Here is an 18425-nt window from a genome sequence, read left to right on the forward strand (position 1 = left end):
GTAACACTTATTCCAAACATCCAAACAAAACTCAGATGGGTTACTCCAGACCTCATCACTGACCTACATCCCTCACATGGTGGCAGTAGATAGCATTGATACACTTCACCTGAGTCCCCTGTCCATATCAGTCCTGGCCTACCTGTTCATCAGGGAGATGCCCTGTCCCTATGATTACCCAGACACTGGATTTCTGATGACTGTTTCCAGTCTGTCTTCTGATTTTGGAAGGAACAGTTGAGGCATTCTGATTCTGTATTTACCCATTTTCTGCTCACTTTCCAGTGATTGATGACCACACATCAAGTGTTAACTGTATACTCAAGAACATCTAATAACTCCCCTGGTCCTCTCGTCTTGCCTTCTGTAAATCTTCATCCAACTTGTTACACTCCAACACCCCCAACAGGACAATTATGGCTTCTCCATGTCCCTGATTCTGTTTACACCCGGCTCCACTAACACCCTGGCAGCCAGACCACACAGAAGAATGTATACCTTCTGCTGGTAACCAGAGCGAAGCCATGAGCATGGAGCACATCCAGTTCTCCTTCTAGCAATCACCCTGCTATCTTCCCCCATGTAGAGAACAATCATCCAGGATTGTTAAGAATAGAGGAGGTCCCTAACCCCACGGCCCTCTGATACTAGTTGTCCCTACCGTGTGAATCCATGTCATCTTTCATTGTTTTACAATTATTCCAACCCTGAATTATTCATATGATACAGCAACTAATGGGTTAATTAGGGGATCAGGAGAATTGCTGAAAAAGCTCTCTTTCCACCTGGTCTCATTCTACCTGTGAGGAGTTGCAGGTAAAGAGGGATATTTGGCCACAGACAGAACTGAAAGTGCTATTTAGGTCTCTCCTCCCCTCAGTGGTGATATTTAAAATATTAACAATTTGTACCAGCCTGATTGGAGGAGAGCAGGTCTGAAGGGCAGGGCATTAACCCATTAGTGATTGGATCATGTGGATGATTCAGGAGGCCTTTGGGGGAGCCCCTACGGGGTTCAGGGCAGCTACTATTTACCAACTGTTATATAGAAACTTTAAAAAACGTTAAGAACCAGAGTAGCCATAACCATATGTAAAAACTAAAGCTTACAGTGCTTTGTATCTGCTTCTCCGGCTCATAATGCCTCAAAGTCTCTTCAGGTTATAGCCCAGGAAGCAGTCTGCTCTGACCTCTTGGTGTGAGTTTTGACCTTAGTCTTAGCTGTGTTCTTGATCTTTGAGTACACTGTTGGCCTTGGTACTTTGGATCATCCCTGCTTCCCTGGGTGGTGCCTATTCTCAGAGAGGGACTTTGTTTTCACTGGAATCATGTCCTTCAGTCTATCTAGTTCTACTTTGCCTACAACCCACTCCCCCTAGGTTCTGGGATCCCAGCTCAAAGCCATGCTGCCCCTGCTCTTCCTGGAGATGGAGGTGGGACAGGAGAGAAATGATGGAGACCTATAGTGAGAAGACCAAAGGATTTGTTCCCAGTGGCTGTTCCACTTAAAAACCCGATTTTCTTCTTTTCTTTTCTCTTCTTTTTTCTTTTCTTTTCTTTTCTTTTCTTTTCTTTTCTTTTCTTTTCTTTTCTTTTCTTTTCTTTTCTTTTCTTTTCTTTTCTTTTCTTCTCTTCTCTTTTCTTTTCTTTTCTTTTCTTTTCTTTTCTTTCTTAACTCACAAACAGCAGAAATTTATTTCTCACAGTTCTGGAGGTTGGGAAGTTGAAGATCAAGGTGTTGGCAGATTTGGTGTCTGGTGAGAACCTGGTTCTTCTCCGTCTGTTGTCATGTGGTGGACAGGATTACCAACTCTATTTTCTAGGGTAACCCAAACCAACCTGTGGCAGGCAGTGTGCTAGGAGCTATAGGAAGTGTGCAGTATACAAGAAAACATACAGGCATTATAATCAGTCACTCTTGAGGACTGATAAGAACTTTAATAATATAATTTGTGGCCCAAACATTTGGATTTTTGCAGTTTGAACTCTGAGGCTGCTTACAGAACATGACTGTTCTCTGGACCTGGAAACAAACTGCAGAACAAACAGTCTTTTGAGCTGTTTGATTTCTATTGATAAGTAACCCAAGAGCTTTTGTACTACAAGCCCAAACTGGAACTAGGTTGTTGACAAAAGCCTAATCATATGTTACCCATTGTTTTAGTATCACAGCTCCACTTACTGACCATTGAGTCAGCCTACCTTTGAAAAGTCCAGTTGCCCCCACCGATCAGAAAATAAACACTGTAAGTTTGTGGTCTTGTTTCCCCTAGCAACCCATCTGTTTGATCACGAGCTCCCTGCAACTTCTACCTTTAAAAACCTAGCGTCTTCAGTTCATACCGAGGGCTACATTCTCTGATTTGCAAATTGTATACGAATAAAACTCTCTTTTAATTTATTTTGGAATTTTTGTTGACACTGTCAATTAAATAACCCTGCTACATTTTTAACAGCGTTTGTAGCCAATTAAAATTAAGTTATTAGTGTAATGGCTTAGTTTTCCCCACTAGGCTGCAGTCTCTATCCATAGTAGGTGATCTAGTGTCTTGCTGTTGGGAAAGGCAGATAAGCCTTCAAAGACACGACTGGTGGCTAGAAGAGGAGTGAAAATTCTACCAGGAGAATTTGCTTTCTGTCACTTGACCACAGCTGAGTCTCAGTTTTACATTGTCGACATAAGAAACGTCCAAACCTGTAGAGAATTTTAATGAGTTTATTTGAGCCAAACTGACGACAATCACTGGGAAGCAAAATCTCAACAAATTAAGACAATGCTCTGGAGAATGGGTTTTGCAGCTTATTCTATACATTGGAAACAAAGGAGGAGATGTTCGGAAGGTTACATGAAATCCATTGGTGATTAAAGGAGTGGGAGAAAGCAAAGCAAGGATTGGATAAAAAGTAAAACAGACACATACTTCTTTTACATTGGTTAATAATTAACATATACAGCCCATAGAGATGGTATTCAGAGAACAAAATAACAAGAGGGATTCTGTGGTCCCCTGCTCTGGTGGGCTGTGCTGTGCCCTAAGGGGCCGGAAAAAAAGGATTACTCTGACATTTCAAGAGTATGTTATCTTAGATGCAAAAAGAAAATAAACAGGCTCACCTGCGGTAAAGAATGACCTTTGCCTAGAAAGCTACACGCCAAGGATGTGACTACCTGCCATGACCCGCTTAGTTAGGAATTTTCATGTTCAGACCATCCCTATGTGGTTACTTTCAGTCTCTAGCGTCCCCCACACTGGCCTCCCCTGAGCTTGTCAGGTTTAGTGGGTGGACCTCTTTTTTCTGTCCATAACATTCTTTCTTTTTTCCTTTGGTCACATTTCAGACCCCTACCCCCACTCACCCCCATACCCAAACTTATTTCTTCCACATTGCAATATAGGAGGGAAAAAATGAAGGGGAAACATTCCCTCTTCCTTTTAGAGGCAGAAACCTGATGCATTTTAAATTTTAAAACAAGCAAACTAACAAAAAACCTTCAGCATATGGCTTTTGCTTGCAGCAGGGAATCAGGGTTAAGGAAGAATCCTGTATTGCTAGGATCACAATCTTGGCTAAGCATTGGAATCACCCTGGGGAATTAAAGAACTAGGGATACCCGGGTCCCATCAACAAAGTTTTGAATTTAATTGATATGGGGTGTGGATTCTTTAAAAGCTCTCCAAGGGATTATAACCTGCAGCAAGTTAAGGGCCAGTGATTTACATTCACAGGTCTTTGCTACACAAAGCCTAGTACAGGAACACAGCATGGGCACAGCTGGGAATTTGTCAGAAATGCTCTTTGGCCCCCTCCCCAGACCTCCTGAGTTAGACTCTGCAGTTTAACCAGTTAAGCCAGTTTCACTCCCCATGATTCGTATTCATATGCATTATTACAGTTGGAGTTGCTCTGCCTTGAACTCATACCAAGCAAACTGGCCCCAAGTAAAAGAATAGGCCTCCCACCAGAAGGGAAGAAACCTCATTGCTACCAAGTTGGTGCTGAGGCTCTCAGAGAAATCAGGTATTTGCAAAGGTGGGCTGAGCTTCAGGAAGCTGTTCAACATTTAAAAACAGAGCTGCACTCCTAGTGGCTGCTCTTGCAGCTTTGTAAATTCTGGTGGGTGTGATCTGATAGATCTGTTTGATCACACCAATCTGGGTGCTATACATATTAGCTGCCTTCATGCTGAGAAACATCTGGTAAGCACACCCCAAACACAGAGAACTTGCTCAAGCTCTCCCGTGAAGGGAAATTTTTGTTTAAAATCAGATAAAACTCAAAACTCTTTCCTTTGGGGGGGGGGTTATGAACGTTCACAACCCCCTCCTCCTGAGTCTAATGACCTAAGAACATTATTTCAAATGGAAATTAATGGACACATGAGGCAAAGACAAGCAGTTCCCATTTTCCTTTTGGGGTATGTTGGATATTTTCCAGTCGCCCCTGTTCACATAAGAAATGTCCAAATCTGTACAGAATTTTTGTAATTTATTTGAGCCAAACTGACTACATATGCCGGGAGGAAGAGCTCAAACACTCTAGAGAATAATAGTTTTGCAATTTCTTTTATGTACTTGAAATTAAGGAGGGACTATAAGGAAGATTACGGGAGGGCTGGAGAAAGTAAGGTGGGCATTGGATTACAGGATTCCATGCTTTCTTAAGGGCGGTTATGCCTTCCAGGGGTATTACTTCTGGTGTCTCAAAGGTTTGTTAGATTAGATGCACAAAAACAATCAATGGTCAGGGCTTGCTTAAAAACTTTTCACTACAGAAGTTATATGCCTGGGGTGTGACTACCCACCAGGACCTGCCCAGTTAGGAATTTTTGATCAGATCACCTTGTGAGGTGACTTTCCATAGAGCCCCCTTTTCGTACACACACTGCATATTCAGTCTCTGTTCTTCCCAATCCTGCCCTGAGATTTGGGAGGCTGACCTTGGACTGCCCACTGTTAAACCATATAAACCTTATCTTAAAAGCCATCTTGTCTTGATCATGTCTTGCTTAATCTTCCAAGGGCCTGTGACCAGTGGGCCTGGGCGGGCTGGATGGCGACCTGGGGCCAGGGTGTGGAGTTATGGGGGCTTGGTCATGCCCTGAAACCCTTAGTCAAAGAAAACAGCCTCATTTACCCCCTCCTATAAAACTCCATACCCCTCTTTGCTCGGAGAGATTACCATCTTTTCCTTCTGCTCTAGCCTGACGTCCCGCAGCTCAACCACGCCAAAGAAATTCTAATAGACCAATCTTGGTCTCCTACGACTCATTCCTCTGGCAACGCCTAATACCTACCAGCTTCCAGTTGGGTCCAGCCAGTGGCAGGCCCTGGCAGGAGATCAGGAGAGTCAGGTTCATGGTACTATTTCCCTGGTGTAACCGAGCAAAGAATTCATCCACCCAGGGCTGGGATAGCCAATTACGGGGTACAGTGAAAGAAAGTGACATTTATTGTATAGCGCTACATGACAGAGAACTGGCAACTTGTGCTGGAAGAACTTGAACTTGTCTATCCAGGGATCAGGGCAGGTTTTAAGGGGTTAGGGGGGACAGGTATGCAGAAGCACTGGTGGGACAAGTTTTAATTGGAGGCTGTTGGAGCATAGCTATTTTTGGTACGGGCGTCAGCAACAGATCTTCCTGGACCTTTGCTTCTGAAAGGGTTCCTGTGTTCAAATTCCCATTTATCCTGGTCCTTTAGTTCTGTTGTGGGGGTTGGGAGGGAGAAGAGACTTTGGTTCTTGGTGCAGCTGGAGGGCTCCCTGTATGCTTTGGCTGCATGACTTGTCGTTTTGGCCTGCTGTCTCTGAAAAGCAACTAAGTAGCTTGTTAAATAGGATAGGAGCATTTTGAGCTAGTTCTGCAGTTACACCACCAGCTCCCTCTATGCTACACTATGGGTTGGCTGTATCCCTCAACTGAAGGCCCTAACTTCTGTCTGTTAGCTTTCAATAGCTATAGCTAGCTCTGGGGTTCTCTACCACCACATGTCGTGTTTCTTTAACCCTTACGCCTTTTGTAAATCGCCCCTTGAATCCTTCTCAGTCACCCTGTTTGAATGTGCCATTGGTTTCTCCACCTCATCACCATCACTCTGTTGCCAGGCTGTAGTCTCTGTTTCCGTCTTTGGTGATGGGGCATTGGGGTGGTTCACATGGGTGGAGCAGAGAACCTCAGGGTACAGAAGGGCATCCTTCCTACTGAAAGATCAGTTGGCAAGACGCTGGGGCCTGCCACTAGAAAACATATACCAGAGGGTAACCAGAACGGCTACCTGGCTCCTTGCACAGCAGCTTGTAGCATGCTTTGGCAATGACAACAGGCACACTTTATGGCATTGGCTCCACACCCTCCAGGTTCTTTGGTGCTGTTGCTAAAAGACATTTGTTCCCACAGAGGCTGGGAAGTGTCCTGATGCTGCTTCAGCTCTTCTTCAAGCCTATCCATCCACCAACCCGCTCCTTCAGGATAACCTGTATCAGCGAGCAGCATTGCTGTTCACTCACTCCGAAAGCCTGGTTAAACCTCACCCATGGGAGTAAACAGCTGCAGGTGTGGGAAGGTCAAGTGTTGTGTGCCTGTGACTGGGAATGAGCCAGTAACGCGAGTTGTGGTGAGGATGGGGAAAAAAGTCCTGGAAAACAGCCTCTACTGGTCTCTATTTTGACCCCAGGCTTTGGATCCTAGTCTTCGCTGGGGGTAGGGAGGACCCAAGGGCAACAGGGCGCACACAACTTGGGAGGGAAGTGGGAAAACAGGCCAAGGCTGATAGAGCTCTGGGGCTCCAATGGGTATCAGAGAGTGGAGGGCAGACGTCCAGCGGCAGAGGGAGTGTGTATTGGGCAAGTGCCCGCGGGTGGCCCTGGGAGGGCCCGCACTGCCCTGGAACCCGGACAAGCCAAGACGTGGGCCCTCCAAAGTTCCTAGAGAGGCCGCCGAGGCCCGGGGAGGCAACGCGCGTGCGCAACCGGGTCGTGTGGCAAGAGAGGCGCGGGACGGAGGGGGAGCTGAGTGTCTGACGGTCGGGGCCTGGAGAGGGGTGAGTAGTCCGGGGCACTGGGGGTGGGGGGGCCGGGGGCTGCTGGGCCGGCGCAGGGTTGCGGGAGGGCAGCGACCGCGCCTGGCCACGTCGGGGTGGGCGCGGCGGTGAGGGGCCTGGAGGCGGCGCCGGCGGCGGGCTGGCCCGGCCCGGGGTTGCCTCCCCGCCGCCGGGAGGGCGCATCTGGGGCGCTTCGCCGCCTGCGACGCGCCGCGGAGGGAACGGGGAGGAACGGTTCCCTGGCTTTCGCTCTTCTCCGGATTATGCAAACAAACTACTCATTACAGACGATTCGGTGACTCCGGTGAGGGTAAGAAAAGTAAAACTGCAATCGGCAAATGTTTCCGTCAGGAGTCTTGCTAAAATTTTAAAGTTTGTGTGTAATTATGCAAACTTATATACATGTATATACATGGTTATACGAACGGGATCATATTGTTTTATAAACATGTATTTTTTTCATATATTTTATTTATTTTAAAATTCATTCCTTATTGAGGTATAATCGACATATAACAGTTTCAGGTCTACAACATAATGATCTGATATTCGTATAATAATGCTTTTAGAAAACTTTTGGGTATTGTGATAAAATGCACATAACATTTACCATAGATAACTAAACATTTTATCATTTTATCCATTTTAAAGTGTCTAAATCAGTGGCATTAAGTACATTTATACCCTGCTGTTTTGAAAATTATAATACTTTTAATTTGCAGACCGTATTTGTTCATACACTGGTTAATTTTAGTGCTAGCCTTAGGACACGACCAAGACATTTTTGAAAGTACAATTAAAAGAAAACATTTTGTTAATTTCCCATAGTACACAGTACATGAGGCTGTAAATGCTCAACAAGCGCCGTTTGTGAAGAAAAATAGCAAAGTCTTGTTTATTACGGTGCTTGTCTGGTTTCAAAATTAAAGAGTAGGATGAAAAATGCAGTTTTTTAAACATAAGGTGCATCTCTAACCTAAAGCCACTGTACTGTCTTCTGACTTGCACAGGCCTAAGAAATCAAAAATAGTCTCCTTCCTAAGTTAAAAGTGGTAGCCAGGAAAGAACATCATTTGGTTTCAAACCATTTGTAGTTCAAAAGTGACGACTCATTCCCACTAGTTGGTTATTTTGCAAGGAAATGACAAGCAGTGCTTTTAGCCAAGTTTTGATGAAGGGTTTTAGGGAACTTCCATCTGTTACAGACACGTGGGTATGTGCATATTCTGGGACTGACCAGTGAAGCTGCTCTTGCTGTTATGTTAATGCTGAAGAAAGGCAGACAAATTTGGGTTAAATAAGTAATCCTAACTTAAGCTGAAAGGATGGGAGTGTTTTGAAGATAAACCTCACTATGTGCTTAAAAGGGGAACTGACAAAAGCATCCAAAATACTGTGTTGCACCGTTAAGTTTTCTGTGGCTCCTGGTCTCCAGGAGGTATTCGTGTATGTCAGAGAGTTGCTTGAGAGTAAAACTGAAGAAAGCATAGTAAACATAACTCCATCCTGCAGGCTCCAGAGTTTTTATATCAGAAACTCTTGGAAAGAGCTGCTTCATGAGGACGCGCTCCATAGGACTGAAGTTTTGAGCTTACACGTTCCCGCCCTGATCTTAGACGTCTTCTTCTCCTCCTTCCTTGTTTTATTTACTACATACGCAGCACCTGTCCTGGTCTGACATACTGCGTGTTTTATTTCATTGTCTTCCCATAAGGTCCTCCAGGCAGTGGGTTTTGTGTGCTGTATTCACTGCTGTGACTTTAGTGCCTGTTTCGTAGTAGTTGTCCTCACACACCTGTTATATTAATGAAAGAATGAATCCCAATCGGAGGAGATTCTTATCTAAATATTGACTGTATTTAGTGTCCTTGATTGCTGAGTTAATCCTAAATCGCAAAGATGGAAATAAATCAGAAAAAAGGGATAACAACTGAAACGTTTTCAATTTCAAACCTTTTTATTTTGAATAAGTGTAGACATAGAGAGGGTTTCAGAACTGTACAGAGTTCCCTTATACCCTTTACCCAGTTTGCCTAAAGTTAGTACCTTGCATAACTATAGTACAGTCATCAAATCTAAGAAATTTACAGTGGTACAATGAGATTGATTAAACTTCTGAGTTTAATCAGAGTTCGTGAGTTTCTGTCTAATGAGCTTTTGTGTTCCAGGATCCAGTGTAGAATTCTTCATTTCCTTTAATTGTCGTGTCTCCTTACCTCCTTCAATCTGTGGCAGTGCCTCCCTCAGTCTTTTCCTGTTTTTCGTGACATTGATACTTCTGAAGTATTTCGTAGTAGTGTTTTTAGAATGACCGTCAGTATGGTTTTGTTATGTTTTCTCCTGCTTGATTGAGGATGATGCCGTTCTGTCTTATTACTGATGAGATTGATCTTGATCCCATGGTGCCTGCCAGGTTTCACCACTGTAACGATACTTACTGTCTTTCTCTTGTAATTAGTAAGTGTTTGGGGGAACTATACTTTGAGATATTGCATAGAAATATCCTGTTTCTCCTTAACTTTCACGCACCAATTTGCATTCCTTGATGGATCTTGCCTGCAGCAGCTATTAATGGTGACTTTCATTTCTGTGGTTCTTTCTACATTTATTAACTGGAATTGTTTGTGAGGAAGAGTTGTGCCTTCTTCCTGTTTTGTTTTTTTATTATATCTGTGTCTGAGTTGAATGTGTCATTAATTCTTTGGCCTATAATGCAGTGCTGTTGTTGTTTATTCTGTTGCTTAAATCATTGTAGCTTTGGGCATTGGGAGCTCTCTGCGGTTGGCTCCTGCTTGCTCTTCAAGTGCTTCCATATTTATTGTGTGTCTTTCCCTGACACTCTGGCACCACAGAATACTCATCTTGTATCTTCTCTCCCCAGCTCTGGCAACCACTTCTCCAAAGACTCCTGGTTCCGTTTACTGGAAGATGGTATTTAGAAGCCAAGTTTTGGGCACTGAGTTTGAGCTTATTTCTTAATTGACATATTTGTGTAAGTATTATTTTAACATTTAAAATATGGACTGGAAGCAGTCTTTCTTGTTTGCTTATTGTATAAAATGTTTGCTCAGTGTATAAAATAAACCTATGTACCCTCACACTGGTGGGACAAACCAGAGAATAAGGGACTATTTGATGGGGACTTTAAAAGGAAAGCAAACAAACAAAATGACATTGCATATGAATTGAAGAAGCAAAATAACAAACAGAAGAAAATGTCCCTGGAAAATGCCCAGTGGACTGCTTGGGATTTTCCCTGGTCTTCTCAAAGTCATTTTCATTGTGGAATGAGAAAGGGTTAAGGTATGAAGGTCTGGGAGAAGAGGTCTGATCCAGCTGAGGTTGTTTCCAGGGCCCCAGGGGCTCACAGCTGTGGTAGAATGTTAACAAGTTGATGAATGAAGCTTTTCTTCTGTCCTCAAAAGCTAGTTGGGACAGGGAGGACCCTGCTGCATTAGGATACCTGAATTGAACCGGGCAGGTTCAGCTCACTGGCCCCACCTCTTTCCTGTGCTCTGGGTCTTTCATTCTGAGTTTGAAAGGGCCAGGAGGTGTTTAGGTTTACCCATGTTCATGGTTGCAGAGGCTGGGCTCGCCCTTTCTTCGAAGACTGGAATCCTTGGTTGTATTCCCAGGCAGTCACCCTCATTTTCATGTTTGTTGAGGCAGGGTGGTTTTGTTAGAATCTGTAGTTGTAAGGAACAGACAGCCGCTCACCTTATCGTAAGTATGAGCTATGTTACTTACAACAAGGCTAAAGGAGTGGGAACCCTGAACAAACCAACTGGCTGGACCAGACTTGGAGAAGCAGGGCCTCTTGAGACTGGGGAACCTGGGAGCCTGAGCAATATAAGGAAACGAATGTTTACACGTCCTTGTACTGGGAATGTCACACAGCTGCTCCCTGCATATCTGTTTTGTCCTCCCACTGCTACCCGTTCTCTTTACTCTGAATCTTTTGGCCGCTCATAGCTGAATTGAACTAGATTAGACTTTCTGTACCTCACGCTTCCTGCTCGCTGTGGCTCCTAGTGGCTTGGCTTCTCTCCATGCATCGTTTCATCTCGAGCTTTTACTTATAGTTTCCTTCACGTTGCCCTACTTCCTGTTCCGAGTTTCCTTAGACAGGGACTCCGAGGGTGGTTCAGCAGTGAAATATCATGTCTGTTTGGGCAGAACTTTGGCCCTGGCCACAGCAGGGGCCGATGTCTAACCTACAGAAAACGTACACTTGGGTGTATTGCCTGGCCCTGGTCCAGTCACCTGTGGTCCATCATGGGATGGGCTGCGTACTTTGCACACAGCATGGTTGCCTCAGCTTCCCCTTCAGGAAAGACTGGAGCAGGGCAGCTTCCTTGAAGGTGCTGTTGTCATGATAGGTTGTGTGATTGACAAGTCTAGGACAGTAGCCTACTCTGGAGAGGGTGGGCGCAGGAGTCAGGGATTCAGAAATCTGCAACTTCCACATTCTAAAGTAGCATGATGATTTGTAGCCTTGTTTTAGATGTGATTGAAAGGAACCAAGATTTTTGTGTTTAGCTATAAGTATGATTGCCCTGCCTTCTCCCAGCTTTGGTGTTAAAAAATTCTAGAATTCAATAACCCATATTCAACTTCTCAGTCCTTATAATTTCAGATTATCAAGATGCCAAAGACGTATTTTGATTTATATTTTAAATTACTGAAGCGCTTCTTAATTTTTACAGGAGTGCCCTACTGTCTCCTACCAGTCCAGAGCTCCAGGATCTAGAGGATCCTCACTTTCAGAATTCTGTTCTCCCCTTCATTACTTTCCCCAGAATTTTTAAACCTATAGCTTCTGAAAATCCTGGTACTTTCCTGTTGTCCCGGAATCACTTCTTTTTTACACGTTTTTCCTAATCATACCTTCATAATGTAATTCTCCCTTCAACGTTCATGTTTGAGGTATTTGGCATTGCTCACTCTTGCCTAACATTTTTGCTGAGAACCACAGAAGCATTCAATGTAATCATTCGAAAGGACGTTAGAGTTTATAATTTTACTAAGGAGAAATAACATCTAAATTACTTCTGCAAGATCCTACCATTATTTACAATCTGGTTTGTTGGTGTTGGTTTATAACCTCAGGAGATTCCTGGGTGAAATGCTAAACTGGCCCGTATACACGGAGGTGAAAAAATGACTGAAGAAAGAGGCAGACCACTCCAGATGGTAGGTGGCATGTTTAAGAAGCAGAGGAACTTATATAGGAGGCTTGTCTTGGGTGGCTTCAGGATGATTAGATCTTTGCATCTGCCCCCCATTACCCTAAAAGTTTAAGTAGAGGCCTTAACTAGGTCCAGTCACGTATAAGGTGTGATCAAACAATACGGTGAATGTTTAAATAAAAAATAAATGTTTACAGTAAAAGTCACGTTGCCATTAATCCCCCTCGAAATATTCCCCCTCGCTTAGAATACACTTATCCCATAGTTCTTTCCACTTTCTGAAGCAGTTCTGGAAGTCCTCTTTTGTGAGTGTCTTAGTTGCGCTTTAATGGCTGCCATGATATCCTTAATCGATTCAAAACGTTTACCTTTCGTGGTCATTTTGACTTTGGGGAAGAGCCAGAAGTCGCACGGTGCCAGATCCAGTGAATAAGGTGGATGAGGACATACTATAATGTTTTTATTTGACAGAAATTGCCGTGCCAGAAGTGATGTGTGACATGGAGCCTTTCCGTTGTGATAAAAAAATATGGGGAACGCTGCTGCTGAGTGCCATCCAATGGAAAGGCAGGGATCTTCAATACAGGAAGTGGCACGTCGAACCTTAGTAGCAGTGTGTGACAAGTGTCAACTTGTTCGGTTCAGTCATTTGGGTATGAGCTACAGTTGAGAGAAGATGTGTTTTAAAAAGTGTGCCATAAATCATGGATCACGAACAACACATTAACATATGGGCAAATGGTTTCATCCTCTATTATGACAATGCTCTGTGTCATACACTACTTCTGGTATAGGGCAATTTCTGTCAAATGAAAACATTATAGTGTGTTCTCTTCTACTTTATTCAACATATGTGGCACCATGTGACTTCTGGCTCTTCCCCAAAGTCAAAATGATTCAGGATGTTAAAGCAGCCATGACAGTGCAACTAAAGACACTCACGAAAGAGGACTTCCAGAACTGCTTCAGAAAGTGACAAGCACGATGGGATAAGTGTGTTTAAAGCAAGGGGGAGTATTTTGATGTGGATTAATGGCAATGTCTTTTACTGTAAATTTTTTTTTATTTAACTATTTACTGTATTTTTAAATCACACCTTATATACTCTTCAGATGGTTCAACATCACATTACTGTCTCCCGGCTGCATACTTGGGAAGCTTCTAGCCTGGGGAAGGCAAGTAGATTGAACATTCCAAGGACAGGGGAGGAGGGTAAGGAGCCTCTGATTGCCTGGGTCCAGGTCTAGGGTCAACAGGCTATCACATCCTTCTCAAACACTTGCCTTCCAATTACCCTTCTCACTTGGTTGTAGTAGATCCACCTCTGTCTGTCCTGATTGCTCTTTGTCCACCCTCATCTACGGCCATCTTCCCGCTCTTTGTATTTCTGTTCATGAAGAAAAATGTAATTTCTCATTTTCTCTCCTGTTCTTGATGTCACCTCATTCCTCACCTGTAATGTGAAGTTTTTTTTTGAGGTGCGTGGACTCCTAAGTATTCTGTTTCTGCAATAGAATAAGAAATGAGTAAAAGCTGTTTTCTTCTTTCTCTTGATAGCAGGGGAGACTGGGATGGAGAGTTCAGAGTTGCCTCCAAAGCAGGAAATTTCTAAAGGATCAAAGTCATCTTCTGACGGGACATCAGGAGTCCTCTATGGGGTGGCTCCTGGCAGACCAGAAGCTGAAGATACCTGTGAAGATGCTTTAGAGAAGCTAGAAGTGCAACCCTCAGATGCGGAAGGGAGCCGACTGGAAAGTGCTTTCTTGGAAAGAACATGTGAGGATAAAAATAAATCCACCAAAGATGGATGTGATGAATATAAGGAACTTGAAGAACGTCCAGATCTGCCCTCCAGTCCTGCAGAACGTCAAGGAGTTCTGAAGGCACAGAAATTCTATCAATGTGATGAATGTGGCAAAGCTTTCAATTGGAGTTCGCACCTTATTGGCCATCAGAGAATCCACACTGGAGAGAAACCCTATGAGTGTAATGAGTGTGGTAAGACCTTCAGGCAGACCTCTCAGCTCATAGTTCATCTCAGAATCCACACAGGGGAAAAGCCCTATGAATGCAGCAAGTGTGGGAAGACCTATCGGCACAGCTCCCACCTCATTCAACACCAGCGACTCCACAATGGGGAGAAACCATATAAATGTAATGAATGTGGAAAAGCTTTCAATGAGAGTTCCAAACTCTATGACCATCAAAGAACCCATACAGGGGAGAAACCGTATGAATGCAATGAGTGTGGAGCAACCTTTACTCGGAATAAAAATCTTGTCCGACATCAGGTACTTCACACTGGCAAGAAACCCTACAAGTGTAATGAGTGTGGGAAAGCTTTCTGTTCTAATAGAAATCTTATTGACCATCAGAGAATCCATACTGGGGAGAAGCCTTATGAGTGTAATGACTGTGGCAAGGCTTTCAGTCGGAATAAAAGTCTTATTCGACATCAGCGCCTCCATAGTGGGGAAAAACCTTACAAATGTCAGGAGTGTGGGAAAGCCTTCAATCAGAACTCTCAGCTTGCTGACCATGAGCGAATTCATACTGGAGAAAAACCTTTTGAATGTAGTGAGTGTGGTAAGGCATTCAGCCTGAGTAAAAGTCTTATTCGACATCAGAGACTTCACACAGGTGAAAAGCCCTATAAATGTAATGAGTGTGGGAAATCCTTCAATCAAAACTCATACCTCGTTATACACCAGAGAATTCATACTGGTGAGAAACCTTACGAATGTAATAAGTGTGGGAAGGTCTTCAGTCATAATTCTAGCCTTATGGTACATCAGAGAACCCATACTGGGGAGAAGCCCTATAAATGTAATGACTGTGGGAAAGCCTTTAGTGACAGCTCACAGCTCACTGTCCACCTTAGAGTGCACACTGGAGAAAAACCCTATGAATGTATTGAGTGTGGGAAAGCCTTCAGTCAGCGTTCCACTTTTAATCACCACCAGCGAACTCACACTGGAGAGAAGCACTCAGGACTGGCGCGTTCAGTTTCTTAATGCATATATTTTCAAGACAGAGAGCAAGGAACTTTGAATCAAGCTTTCTTTGTAAGACGTAGGCTCAAGCTGTTTTTTTGGGATCTTTAATCAAAGTGGGCCATTCCCTAAATGCTGTCTGCTGGGTCACGGAGGTGGGAGAGGGAGTAATAATGTTGGAGAAGTAAGGACTGCACATTTCATCTACTTGTAGGATTTCCTTTTTTCTTTTTTTCTCTTTTTTTTTCTATTTAAAATCAATCTCATTTCTTAGTTATTCATCCTGTAATCAGATTGTGTAGTTCTCAAGGATAGAGATTATTTCTTTTCTATTCCTCCTCCTTTTCATCAATTTCATCAAGTCATTCTCCAAGACTGATTCATTTTCTTTCTCTTTGCTGTGGCCCTTTTAAAACTTCCCCTTTAATGTAGACCCTCATTATTTGTGTTCCCTACTAGAAAACCTTTTCTTCTTCCTGCTTGCTAATCTCTGTCCATCAGAACCTTTTAAGATCCAGCTCATTTGTGAAAGACCTTGTTCTCGCAATGCTTCTTCATTCCTTCTAAACCTCTATTGATTTGACCTCAAATTTTGAATTAGTCTGTACTACAATTTGCAGTTATTAGGTTGGTGCAAAGTAATTGTAGTTTTTGCAATTGTTTAGTTTTTAAACTGCAATTAACTGTTGGTATGAATGTATACACATATGCATTAAGTTGACAACTAATAAATTGCCTTGTTACTGTCAACTTAATGCACATGTGTATACATTCATACCAATTTAATGTAGGCTCTTTGAAGTTGGGTGTGGTATGTTTTTCGTTTGCAGATAGATAATAATTTGTACTAGTTAAATAATTTTTAAAAACTCAACTCTCCAACTGAACCATTTTTAAACTGGGCATGAACTCCCCTCCCACCACTGGACCAAAAATTTTAAAGATGGATACCATAGGATGTCATACAAATGCCACATTCATATTTTTCACTTGTACCCCTGGGAGTCTTACTACTGTTATCACCACCTCAAAGAGCTCTTGGATTTGTGTTTGAGTTTTGGGGTGTGTGTGTGTGTGTGTGTGTGTGTGTGTGTGTATCTAGGTATTGGAGTTGGCAGTCGTGTCCCATTGATAAGCACTTTTCCCTGCACACTGACTCCAGTGCTGAACTGGCTCTACCCTGCTGCCAAAGTAAACAAGTTAAGAATTGCCTCAAAATTTACTGCAAAGAAGACCTTTCTTTCATGGCTGTGGCAAAGTTGATTAGAAGTCTCAGAAGCATTCTTGGAAGATTGGAATTCACAGTGATCTGTTTTGTTGCAAGATAGTAGAGTCAAAATAGTCTGATTTCCTTATCAACTAGTTCTGTCTACCTACAACTGCCATCTAATTTCAAGATGAGAAGTGTACCCTTAATTACTGTAATTATTTTCTGGGCTATCTTTTCCGAGTATTTCCTCTCTTTCTAGTCCTGTATCAGACATAAGCTTGAACAACTTTTTTCTTTCACTGTTACAGTTGGGCCCCAGGGTTGGGGACCTTTGCCTCTGGTGTCCATCCCCTTCCTCTTAGCAGGACCATAGGATCGACTGTGATAAAGGAGGAGAAAGAAGTTAGAGGGACAATGTCAAGTATGAACCTGGAGAAACGAGGATTTTGTGAGCTGCGATTTATATCTCAGAGACAATGGAAGAAGGAAAAGTGTTGAGGCTCAAGAAAATAAGAATTAGATGTGATTCTGGGACAGACAGCTCAGACATGGTTAGAATGTATGTTGGGGTCTAAAGTAAAAGAGATGTGAAACTAATTAGCTTTATTTGGCATGTAAAATTACATGGGATGCATTGTCAAATAAAAAATGATAATTCTTAGGTTACATGTGTATGGATAAATATTACTATTATAAGCTATCCAAAAATTGTTTGAAGTGCATAGAAATTTGTCAGTATCCTCTTTGTCTAGTTGGTATTGTATGCCAGGCAAAGAACTAAATTTTCTTATCAAGTGAGCTCTTATCAGATCTCTAACCATGGCAATTTTAAAAAGTGTTTTAGTCATGTATAGACAGTTACTGTTTACTCTGATGCTTTTGCAGAACTTCTTTATCTTCAGAGAGATTTATGAAAGGACTCTGACACATACTCTAGAATACAGGTTTCTGATAACTTTAATACCACTTTAACTAAACTAGATATGAATCTTCAGAACTCTAATGGAAAAATTGGATTCAAGGAGAACAAGAATAAATAACATGGGATTAAATGAACTGATAAGGATAATTATAATTTTTATGACTTTTTGTTTGAAACATGCTAGTTCTTTAAGGCTTTGTTTTCTAGATTTAAGGAAATTTTTTTTTCTTTTAAGCTATATATAACTTACAGCAATTTCGTAAATTATAGCTTTGTAGACTGAATTAAAACATTTCTATTTTTCTCCTTATTTGTTCCCTCCAGAATTATGAAACTCTTACTAAGTATTTTTATTTTTATGGACTAGTTGTTTGCATAAATTCATTAAAAATCTGTTCTCCTTGTAACAAAACACATTGGATACACTTGTTATATTACCAAGGCTTTGGAATGTCATATTTAAAAATGATGTGCATAAAATCAGATATGACCAGATAGTTTTAAGATACTAAGGTTGATTTTATGGAGCTGATAAAGTCCCTTGGAAAAATCTGCTGTCTTGCTTGTAGGGTTCCTAGACTTCCTGGCAGCCCCAGGGACATCAAGATATTTTGGAACTTCAAGAAATGAAGAATTCACCCAAATCTATTGGTATTTCAGCAACATCTGGCAAGTCCTTGGCATGGCTTCCTAGCCTCAAGAGGCTTTTTAAAAGTTCAATCTAAGTTTCCTTATGAAAAGTTTCACAAAGCAGACTTTTTAAATGACTGTATGGTCAATCACTGTTATTGTTGCACTTATGTAAATAAGCCAAGTTTAATAAGACTAGAGTTACTTTGCTAACAAATTAGTCTTATTGTGATCGTCTTTGCTAAACATGGGAGTAACTGTAAAGAGAAAAATTATGTTTTAGTGAAAAGCTATAACATACCCTTGTGAATATGAGATTCTAGTCCTATTCATGTTCTTTGAGGTTTTCTTATCTACCTGTAAACTGGAGTGTATCCTAAATTTTTCTGGATATCTGGCTACAACTCTCCAAACTAATCTTGCCAACTTTCTCCCACTCTT

General features: G+C 42.3%; 1 protein-coding gene across 3 annotated transcripts; it reads left to right on the forward strand.

Moving 5' to 3' along the window:
* Window positions 1–6968: 6968 nt before the first annotated feature.
* Window positions 6969–17489, forward strand: LOC117036551 (zinc finger protein with KRAB and SCAN domains 7-like). 3 transcript variants are annotated; one of them, XM_033131461.1, is made up of 4 exons: window positions 6969–7040; window positions 9922–10032; window positions 12150–12233; window positions 13787–17489. In XM_033131461.1, the coding sequence occupies exon 4, from the start codon at window positions 13801–13803 to the stop codon at window positions 15241–15243; it is 1443 nt and encodes a 480-aa protein (XP_032987352.1). In that variant the 5' UTR covers window positions 6969–7040; window positions 9922–10032; window positions 12150–12233; window positions 13787–13800; the 3' UTR covers window positions 15244–17489. The 3 variants fall into 3 exon arrangements, with proteins under 3 accessions (XP_032987352.1, XP_032987351.1, XP_032987354.1); XM_033131460.1 differs by lacking the exon at window positions 12150–12233; XM_033131463.1 differs by lacking the exons at window positions 6969–7040; window positions 12150–12233 and adding an exon at window positions 7263–7350.
* Window positions 17490–18425: the final 936 nt, after the last annotated feature.

The sequence above is a fragment of the Rhinolophus ferrumequinum genome, chromosome 17 (genome assembly GCF_004115265.2).
Source record: "Rhinolophus ferrumequinum isolate MPI-CBG mRhiFer1 chromosome 17, mRhiFer1_v1.p, whole genome shotgun sequence".
In the NCBI taxonomy this organism is placed as follows: Eukaryota; Metazoa; Chordata; class Mammalia; order Chiroptera; family Rhinolophidae; genus Rhinolophus; species Rhinolophus ferrumequinum.